The sequence below is a fragment of the Mobula birostris genome, chromosome 5, assembly GCF_030028105.1.
Source record: "Mobula birostris isolate sMobBir1 chromosome 5, sMobBir1.hap1, whole genome shotgun sequence".
In the NCBI taxonomy this organism is placed as follows: domain Eukaryota; kingdom Metazoa; phylum Chordata; class Chondrichthyes; order Myliobatiformes; family Myliobatidae; genus Mobula; species Mobula birostris.
This window is the reverse complement of record NC_092374.1, coordinates 27,633,299-27,644,634: the sequence shown is the minus strand read 5'-3', so window position 1 is coordinate 27,644,634 and position 11,336 is coordinate 27,633,299. Positions and strand designations below refer to the sequence as shown.

Below are 11,336 nucleotides of genomic sequence, written 5' to 3'. Positions count from 1 at the left end.
ACAAAGAAAACAGCATGATTATTTTGCGAATGGCTGAAGGCTAACTTACCTTCCAGGAACTTAAAAGGAGTGGCACAGGAATTTAAATCTGGTGAAGTATTCCATGCAGTCTTAATGTTGCAATATGCATTTTTCCATTTGGCAATGCCTTGTTCTTAGAATTCTTATGTTTGATTTAAGATTCTTTCCTGTGTGCAAACTACCATCTCTGTTCACTCTTCATCCCTAGAATACATTCAGAATTCTGTCTTCCTCCAAATGTAATGTCACACGCATTCCAAATCCTTCCTTCCCTCTGTTCCTCTCCTGACTATTTTAGCGTTTCCACAGTTGGTTAGTTCAGCTACCATACTCTGTAACATCTTCCATAAGCCACCAACCATTAGCATCCCTTCACTCCGCCCCATATTTTCTGCACACCCAACTCTTGTGCTGAAATACTACATGCCTGTGTCCAATATTGTGCTTACCCTCAGTAATGTACCTGATGGTGTTTGAAATCGCTCCAAAGCCATTGCTTAGTGCATGTTGTTTCTGCTAATAAAAACTTTAGAAGTGGCAAATCCTCCACAGGAATCTTTCCATCCATTCTTTCCATGAATTTTTCCTGATCATTTGTAGGTTGTTAAAGAATACAGAAATGGTCCCTTCTCCCACCAAGAGCACAGCAATCATCAACCATCTACTTACGCTAATCCTCCAGCAATGCCATTTTTAACTTCCCTCACATTCTCATCAAAACTTCTCAGATTCTGACTCTCACCTATAATAATTCACAGTGGCCAATTAACCTACCAATGTGTAGATCTTTGGGAGGTGAAAGAAAACCAGAGCACAGAGGACAGGATCCAAGTGGTCATGGGAAGGATGTGCAAACTCCACACAGTCAGTACCGAAGGCTAGAATTGAACATAGGTCTCTGGCATAGTGAAACAGTGGCCCTACTATTGCCACCTCTGTGCAAACCAAGTGCTCACTGTCCCTGTTCTCTGAAGTCAGAGTACATCAGATTCTTTGCATGAAGTTTCAATGAACAAACCTGCCAATAGTAACACAGATACACATATTAATGTACTTGTACTAATGCCATGTATTCTCCTTTAGGCTTTTCTCAAAATATTCTCACTCCTCACATCTTTGATCACATTCGCTGGTACATTTTCAGTTCAACATTCCAAACTTTGACGAGTTGCAAACTTGCACCCAGAACAATTCCCCTCCTCCCGTACTCTCTGACTTTACTTAGTACCATTCTCAACCATACAGCAAACAAAGTCTGCACACCTGAAGCCGCAGATCACTGCATCCATTTACCCCTCTAAAACCATTCCCTCCAGCTGATGTATCAGCCATGATTGAATGCCAGCACAGACCCAATGGGCCAAATGGCCTAATTCTGCTCCTATGACTTAAAGATGAAAGTATGACTCAGCCAGCTTTGGAGGCCAACAGCTTCTGCCCTGGGGTTGCTTTTCCAGTTTGTAATTCATGCAATGGTTACACTTGTGTTTCTCAAACAGAGCTGGAAGTTACAGTGTAAGAACAATAGGTAGAATGCATACAGATCCATCATGGGCAGTGCAGATGCTGCTGGACCTGGGAGATGCAGCTGTAACAAATGTCACAGGTTTAACTGATAGCTTCTGGGTTTAATCCTGGCCCTGGGTGCTCTCTGTGTGGCTGATTGTGTCCGAGGTGTGAAGAATACTGGGGATAAAAGAAAGGCATTCTTTTTGCTTCAAGCTATCTACAGCTGAACATTTTTGATGCCGTAAAATAATAAGGGCTTGTATTAAGCAAAATTATGTTTATTTATAATAGTCAATACATTTTGAAATATAACATATAATGTGGCAAAGTATACATATAACATTCATTAATTTCCAAATGACTCCTACAATAAATTGACCATCCTTTTACAGTGCTCACTGCAGTGGGACTGGGGACTTCCCTTCCCACTATTGTTTGCAGTTTTGGTTCTTCAGTATTTTTATCATCTACTTTTTTACATGGCTGGTTTGAATAAGCTGCCAGGCTCTTGGGTTGACTGCAGATACTTCACTTGCTTTCTCTCTAGATTTCAAGTCAGTTGTTCTTTTTTCAAATCAGACTTTATTTTCCTGCTAGCCATCCTCTTTTCTATTTGAGTTACTGCACTTTTTTAAATACTTCAAAGCCAGTTTTGCATTCTTCTTCTGAGAGAGAACTTATGTGAGAAAAATTGAGTATTTTTGTTGATGGTTTTGCATTTTCTATTTGTACTACGTTTCTTTGTTTCAACTAGGCAACTTAAAAAATCATGCACACTGACTTCGGTTCTTTGCGGGAATGAGACCCGCACTCGGGGTCTCACAACTGGTCATTATTCAATATGCCAAGGACGCAGCCTAGAAGATTAGCACGCCTTCAGAGTTCCGGGACCTTGTGGCTCTGGAGACGGGCGGACTGAAGGTCAATGTCTCTGCAAGAATACGGTGTGTTGTGGGAGATGAAAGATCGAACGCAGCAAGCTGGCTGTTGGCTGTGTGCCCACAGACCCAAGCTAGAAAAAGCGACACAATGGACTTTTAACGTCATAAATCAGCGACTTCTTTGTTACGTCTCTCCTTTCGCTGTGAAACGGAGACACCTCTTTTACCCTTATTAGGAAGCCAGAGGGAGAGCCTGTGGTATGTCAATTTACCGGTGAACGAGTAGTCTTTGGGGTACTGCAAGTCTGTGTCTATATTGATGCTTTGCTGCATGCTTGTGTGCTTGGTGGGGGGGGGGGCGCCGATGGTTTTTTTGCTGGTGGAGGGGGATTGTTGCTTTGCTGCTGCTTACGCATGGGGGAGGGGAGCTGGGGGGGCTTTGGGGTTCTAACATTTAACTGTCATTCATTCTTTGGGGCACGCCTCTGTTTTCGTGGATGGTTGCGAAGAAAATGAATTTCAGGATGTATATTGTATACATTTCTCTGACATTAAACGTACCTTTGAAACCCTTGAAACCCTGAACCACCAGAATGGGTGCTGTTTCCGCTCACAATCAGAATGGTAGCCATTTACCCTCCATGAGGCAGAAAACAACCCATAAATAAAGGTAAAATAAGTCACTCACTGTATAAATCATTATATTACCAAGCTTTTCATTAACAACATGATCGAAAAGGATGCACCTTGTATGGGGCTGGATCAACAACCATCTATTACTTTTTCCTTCAGTTATTCATCAGTTTTTTTTTACTTCTGTTTCTGAATGAAATGCGACTCTGGCAATGCACATGGAAAGCTGGATGAGACTCCAGAAGGAGAGCCTGGGGTCTGGGCGAGCAGGGAGGAGACTCAAAGGATATACTGAAGCACAGATCAGATCAAAGGTTATGGTGTATCACATTTATCCAAAATGAACACTGGTACTTCGCATTGGGTTAAGTTTGTGTCATGGTTTGCCCACTATTGTTGTAGCAATTTAATCAGTTGCAGCTCACAGGGTCTTGAGTTGGAAATTTTGAATTTGAAAAATACGCCCGTATGCATGTGCCCAAAACATGGGACTAGTGGTAGCCTTGTCTATCAGTCTACAACATTGCTCAGGGCTTTTTCTCTTCCCCTCTTCACTATTGAAATGACAAGAAAGCAAAATTGCAAAACTATTAAGACAAAGAACCATTCTATCCAATCTTGGATAATGTTGGATGACAGTCAGGTCACCGAAGCAGGAGTGTTGGGGAGATACCTAGGTAGAGATGAAGAAAGTGTAAATAGTAGAGTTTAACAACTCCGAGAGACATAGACTAAAATAACTATGATTATATACCACATTAAAAAAATTTCCCACATATCTCACTGATGAACCAAAGACAGTACTGGGAATGGACATTTATTGCTCACCCCTGGTCGTCCCTGATCTGAGGAAGTAGCTTAGGAAACAACCGCGTTAATGAATCTGTTACAGACAAGAACTAAGTCACTGGATTTGGGACAATTCAGCAGTTCAGAGACAGCCACAGTGAGCTGATCTCCTGCTATGAATCCTGTTACTGTAATTTTCTTTCCTTCCCCTCTTGAGACCGAGCCAAAAGGTTGTGAATTCAGGCCCCAGTGAAGTGTGTATGTGATCTATACTGACACTCCAATGTAACACTATGGGAGTGCTGTTGCATTATCTATCTTCTTGAGTGGGAGTGCTAGATACCTTGGCAGTTCTGCAGAAAAAAAAACAGACATTCTCCACTAAGTGAGGAAGGCTGTCATGGCTTGCAGAGGGATCTGCATCATCTGGAAAAATTGGCTGAAAGATGGCAGATGGAATTTAATGCAGACAAGTGTGAAGTTTTGCACTTCAGTGGGATGGTAGGGCACTGAGGATAGTGGTAGGACAAAAGGATCTGGGAATACAGGTCCATAATTTCTTGAAAATGGCATCACAGGTAGATAGGGTCATAGAGAAAGCTTTTGGTACATTGGTCTTCATAAATCAATGTACTGAGTACAGGAGAAGGGATGTTATGTTGAAATTGTATACGTTGGTGAGGCCAAATTTGGAATATTGTATGAAGTTTTGGTCACCTACCTACAGGAAAGATATAAACAAGTTTGAAAGAATGCAGAGAAAATTTACGAGGATGCTGCTGGGTCTGGAGGACCTAAGTTATAAGGAAAGATTGAATAGGTTAGGACTGTATTCTATAGAACGTAGAAGATTGAGAGGAGATTTGATAGAGGTATACAAAATTATGAGGGGTATAGACAGTGTATATGTAAGCAGGCTTTTTCCACTGTGGTTGGGTGTGACTGCAACCAAAGGTATGGGCTAAGAAGGAAAGTTGAGGAACATGAGGGGAAACTTCTTCAGTCAGAGAGTCGTGGGAGTGTGAAATGAACTGCCAGCACAAGTGGTCCATGCAAGCTCAATGTCAACACTTAAGAGAAGTTTGGAGAGGTACATGGATAGTAGGGTATGGAGGTCTATTGTTCTGGTGCAGTTCGATGAGAGGAGGCAGTTTAAATAGTTTTGTCAAGGATTAGATAGGCTGAAGGGCCTGTTTCTGTGTTGTACTTCTCTATGACTCTATATCTTTAACTATAATAGAATAAATGAAATACCACACAAACTTGGGTGTTCAACTATTGTGCAAAAGACACAACTGTGCAAATACAAAATGAAATTAATAATAATAAATAAGCTATAAATATCAAGAACATGAGATCAAGAGTCCTTGAAAATTAGTCCATATGTTGAGGGAACATTTCAGTGACGGGACAAATGAAGTTGAATGAAGTTATCCCTTTGATTCAAGAGCCTGATGGTTGAGAGTTAATAACTGTTCTTGAACCTGGTGTTGTGAGTTCTGATGCTCCTGTATCTTCTTCCTGATAGCAGCAGTGAGATGAGAGCATGGTCTGGGCGGTGGGGGTCCCTGATGATGGATGCTGCGTTCCTGCAGCAACACGTCGTATACATGTGTTCAATGGTGGGGAGGGCTTTACTTGTGATGGACTTGGCCATATCCAGTACCTTTTGTAGGATTTTCTATTCAAGGGAATTGGTGTTTCCATACTAGGCCGTGATGCAGCCAGTCGATATACTTTCCACTACAGATCTATCGAAGTTTGTCAGTGTTTCAGATATCATGCTAAATCATCACAAACTCCCAAGGAAATACAGGCGCTGTATGCTTCCTTTGTAATTGCATTTAAGTGCTGGGCCCAGGACAGATCCTCCAAAATAATAACACCGAGGAATTTAAAGTTGCTGCCCCTCTCCAACTCTGATCATCTGATGAGTACCTGGTTCATGGACCCCTGGTTTCCTCCTCCTAAGGTCAATAATCAGCTCCGTCGTCTTGCTGACATTAAGTTAGAAGCTGTTGTTATGAGATTAACTATGTAGATATAAGATGTGTGTAGAAAAGAGAAAATTAGGTTTGTGATCTTACATATGGGCCACCAAAGTTAAAAGCAGACTAGTAATGCCAAAGTTGTACAAGCCATTATTTTGCAATACCTAACTTGAATATTCTCCCTATGATGCTGTGCCTGAAGTTGTGTGCTAACCAATATACCTTAATGATACTAGAAATATGAAATTTAAAATGAAAAATTAGTAAGAGGGGTTGACACGCCGCACACAGAAACAGAAAATGCTGGCAAAATTCAACATGTCAGATGGCATCTGTAGAGAGAGAAACAGTCAGAACTGCCATCTGATGATATCATTGACAAAGTGTAGATAGCTATCCAGTGAGGCAGAAAAATCTCCTTGGGTTTTGTATATGAATCTCGACAATACTCAAAGAAATGTATGAACATAGACCTAACTATGCAGCACAGGAACAAGCTGTTTGGTCAAACCATGATGCCAGTCTAACTAATCCCAGCTGCCTGCACATGGTCCGTATTCATCTATTCCTTGCCTTTTTTCATGATTGTCTAAATTTCTCTTAAATATTGCTATTATATCTGTTTCTGCCATCTCCAGGGACCCACAAATCTCTGTGTAAAAAACTTGCTTTGTAAATCAGCTTTAAACAGTGCTGATGAAGGGTCTTGGCCCAAAATGTCAACTGTACTTTTTTCCATAGATGCTGCCTGCCCTGCTGAGTTCCTTCAGCATTTTGTGTGTGTTGCTTGGATTTCCAGCATCTGCAGACTTTCTCTTGTTTGTGATTGGTCTACTTTAAACTATTCTCCTCTCACCTTAAAGTTATGCTCTCTAATATTTGATATATTTACAGCTTGGTAAAAATGTTCTACGGATCATTATTTTGTACATTCCTTTCACTTCTCCCCGTCAGCTTCTAGTGTTCCAGGGAAAACAAATGAAGTTTGTCTAATCTCTCCGTATAGCTGAACTCCTCCCTCTAACCCAGATGTGGAGGAGAGATAAAATTGCAGGTGGATTCATTTCATGTAACAATGAAGGTTGAAAGGTTAAAGATACTAGAATGAGCCTTTCAAAAACGTGTAACATTTTCGGATGGCAAATGTTTCAACAACTTATCTTCATAGTTAGATGAATTATGATGAGGTGGGGGGAGAGAAGGCTGAGATAGAGTATGATCTCTCAAAGGATCAAGGAGGTTCAGAGAATTTTTACTGCAAAGTGGGCTGCTCAAGCCCAGCATTAGTTGACAAATAGTTATGAAAGAAGGGATGGAATTTGAAAATAAACAGAATATAAACGAATTTTGAGTGAAACAGGAAATGAGATGAAAGCTCTTTGTATTTAGGGTCAGGGTTTAAAAGGAATGATTAAGAAGAATCCAGTCTTGGCTATCTTTTTTTAAAATACCTCTTTGAAATGTCTTTGAATGTTCTTATGAGGATAAGAACACGGGCTGTTAGGCTGGTTATCAGCTTCCACCCCCAGAGTTTGAAACTTCTGAACACTCTCCTGCCACCTGATACATATTATTTATGACAACGCAAAGCAATAGTATGCGGTTGTGTATTTAATTATATGTCAATTTGTGCATCTACAGAATACTTTTTACCTATTAATATTATTGTGTTAATATCACCTTATGTGCTGTGTGTAATATATCTACTGTGTTTTTCACCTTGGTCCCTGAGGAATGTTGTTTCATTTAGCTATATACATGCATACGGTTGAATGACAATAAACTTCATCTTGAATTTTGAGAAATCTCAAGCCAGTTTCAATGGCACAGAGTAAAACTGATCACAAATTAGCAATCTTGTAGACAGCCTTGTAGAAGGTGTTCTCTGGCATTAATATGAGCAAATGGTTCTGGGAGTTACACATGTGCTTTACATGGCTGCTGGTAGAATGTGTTCGATCTTGCTAAGTTCTCTACCTTGATGCAAACTGGAATAAAGGACACCGACTACTTACTTTCACATGATGATCAGCAGCTAGTGTATTTCCACAGTCTGGTCCGTTTGTGAAGGCAAGAAGTAACTACCATTGTTCTCAGCTTGAACCTCTTGGGTTGGAGACTCAGTGGATGTATTTGCTCCAGAGTGATGTGTGGCACGAGGAGAGCATAGACTTAAGGAAAGGAGTTGGTGAAGATAAGAAATGTTGGAGTTATATTGATGTTATTTTTCAAATCTTATTACCTAAGCAGTTTAAGGTGGAGAAACTGACATTATATCACTTTCTGCACAGGTAATTTTGTATAAGTTGCATGTGATTTATGTTAATTTAAATTTATGTTAAAGTCTGTCTGTCACGTTTGTAATGTACTGTGCTGCTGTTGGAAAAAGCTAATTTTCATGACATTTATACTCTGTATGCCTATGACAATTATAAATGAACTTGAATTTGAACTGCATTGCTATTATCTGCATTGTACTTGGAAAAAATACAGTTTCACAGATATTTTGGAATCAATAGTATCATTAAAAGTGATCATTGAATGAGTGTTAACAACAGGAATTCTGCAGAATTGAATGAGTGTTCTTTTGTTGATTTGTAACTTACTTTTAAAGATTTCTCAGGTTAATTGGATAGCCTGCTTAAATGTATTGGTATATACTGTAACCCCATGGCAATTTAAGTTCATAGAATTTATATACTCCGGAGTGCTTCCCCAGTGCATTCAGGTAAAATAAAAACTTGTTTCTCAAGATGACTTACCATTTAATAGCCTGTACCTGGTTCACTGTTTCTGGAAGGGGTTGTTCACGTGTTTCAGGTAGAAGTAAGCAGAAACTTCCAGCCAGCAGGATCAAAGCGCCCATTAACATGAAAGGTAACATCCGATCATATACTCCTACAGGGCAGATGAAGACAGTTTTATAAATAACTGGGAACTATCAACCACATGTTGAAAATTATAATGTAGCACTGCACTGCAATTCATTTGAAACAAAGTTGTCCACTATTTATTTTCTTAAGTATCATTCAGACAAAGTTAGAATTGCACCAGTGAGTCTTTAAAGGAATCTTGCACGAAAGGAGTCTTTGCGCTTGACTGTTTATTTAATACCAACTAGAGGGCCTTGACTACTGGCACAGCACATGCAGAATTTGGATACTTGGTACATCCAAAGTAAATTGCATAAGTAATAGCAGATTTAAAATTTTGGTTTTTGGCTGGTAGGCAGAATCATAAGGTAGAATTAGTGAATCACATTAGCACAGGAGGAGCTTGCTTTCCCCACTGACACTCTGTAGTTTTTTTTTATTTAAGTATTTATCCATTTAAATTTTGAGTTCCACCATTTAACCTTCTTCTTTCTTTTTCAATCTTTTTATTAATTTCATAACATAGAAACAAAACGTAACAATAATACAAATAGTAGGAGATATATTGTTACACTTAAAATAAGTAATTGCAAGACCAAATAGTGTAAATTAACAAAGCTCCCAATCGTGTAAAACTAACAATGAATAATACAAAGCAAAAAAAAACTGGGAAAAAAAACACGAAAAAGAAAAAAAACTAAAAAAAAACAAACTCCATCCCCAATAAAAAACTAAACAGAATTAATCAACTAAACTAAAAGACTTGGGCAGTACTAACAACTTAAAAATGGAAAAGAAGAAAACCTTAGTGTCGACGACTCCATTCCTCTCCAACAACAGTACAGAGAGATAAAACAAGTTTGGAAATGATCAAATTACATCAAATGAAAATGCTGAATGAATGGCCTCCAAGTTTTTTCAAATTTAATGGAAGGGTCATACACCGCACTTCTAATTTTTTCCAAATTCAAACACACCATAGTTTGTGAAAACCAATGAAATACAGTAGGAGGGTTAATCTCTTTCCAATTCAACAGAATGGATCTTCTAGCCATTAAAGTAAGAAATGCAATCATCCTACGTGATGAAGAGGTTAAATAATTTGAATCTATCGTTGGTAATCCAAAGATAGCAGTAATTGGATGAGGTTGTAAGTCTATATTCAAGACCATTGAAGTAATATCAAAAATATCTTTCCAATATTTTTCCAGCAAAGGACATGACCAAAACATGTGGGTTAAAGAAGCTATCTCGGAATGACATCTGTCACATATTGGATTAATATAAGAATAATAATGAGATAGTTTATCTTTGGACATATGAGCCCTGTGCACTACTTTAAACCGTATCAACACATGTTTAGCACAGGCAAAGGATGAATTAACCAATTGAAGAATTTTTTTCCATTTTTCAATCAGTATATTAATCTTAAGTTCTCTTTCCCAGTCATCTTTAATTTTATTAGAAGCCTCAGGACATAAATTCATAATTATATTATATATAATTGCTACTACACTTTTCTGAGAAAGATTTAAATCTAAAATTTTTTCCGAAGTGTCCATTGGATATGGGTGTGGAAAATTAGGAGAAACAGTAATTAAAAATTTTCTAATCTGTAGATATCTAAAAAAGTGAGATCTGGGTAAGTTATATTTATTGGAGAGTTGATCAAAAGCCATAAAACAATTATCCAAAAATCAATCGCGAAAAAATATTATACCTTTGGTTTTCCAATCAAAGTAAGCTTGATCCATAGTGGAAGGTTGAAAAAGGAAATTTGATATAATGGGACTTCTTCTATGACCCTTTCATGTAGTGATGTTCAGATAACTATTCTCTGAAAAGTTTTTCCTCAAGTTTGCTTTATTTTTTAATTTAATTTTTATTTCGCTATACAGCACGGAGTGGGCCCTTCTGGTCCTTCGAGCCATGCCATCCCAGTAACCTCACAACCCTGATTAACCCTAACCTAATCATGGGACAATTTACAATGACCATTTAAACTACCCAGCATGTCTTTGGACTGTGGGAGGAAACCAGATCACCCGGGACAAACCCACACATTCTATGGGGAGGATGTACAGAGACTCCACACAGAACAGTGCTAGAATTGAACTCTGAATTTCTGAATGCCCAGAGCTGTAATAACATTGCACTAACCACTACACTACTGTTACGGTCGACGTCTGCTGGCTCTCAATCCTAGCCAGCGGAAACAGTTTCTCTTCACTTTTTCTCCTTGATATTTCATCATCTCAGAATCTTCAAGCAAACCTGTTTTCAGTTTTCACTGTCCTTAGAATAATTCCAGTTTCCTTAGTCTATCCACATCACCTAAGTACCTTGTCTGTGGAGTCACGTTGTGCCATCCCTAAAGCCTTCACAACTCTCCTTAAGTAATACCCAGAACTAGATGCATTTCTCCAATTGTGACCATGCATGAACAGAATAAAAGGTTTTGAAGAGTGTTATCACTCAGTGCCAACCCTTTCTTTTCACTGATCCTGTAACAACACACTGAGTGAAATGCTTTCCCTGCGGAGGCATGGTTGCTCCTTATTGGCATTTAGTTCATCCACTACCCTGCACAGAATTCTGCGATTTTAGTTTCAAACTGCCCACACTTTTTTTCATAATCA

General features: G+C 38.9%; 1 protein-coding gene across 1 annotated transcript in view; it reads right to left on the bottom strand.

The window, feature by feature from the left end:
* Window positions 1-1,807: 1,807 nt before the first annotated feature.
* Window positions 1,808-11,336, bottom strand: part of LOC140197577 (solute carrier family 22 member 4-like) — a 115,528-nt gene continuing 105,999 nt past the window's right edge. Inside the window, exons 9-11 of the mRNA XM_072257711.1 lie at window positions 8,587-8,722; window positions 7,840-7,995; window positions 1,808-3,717 (exon numbers count right to left, since the gene is read on the bottom strand). Coding sequence (XP_072113812.1) covers window positions 7,860-7,995; window positions 8,587-8,722 — 272 coding nt within the window. The 3' untranslated portion in view covers window positions 1,808-3,717; window positions 7,840-7,859. The remainder of the gene's footprint in view (window positions 3,718-7,839; window positions 7,996-8,586; window positions 8,723-11,336) is intronic.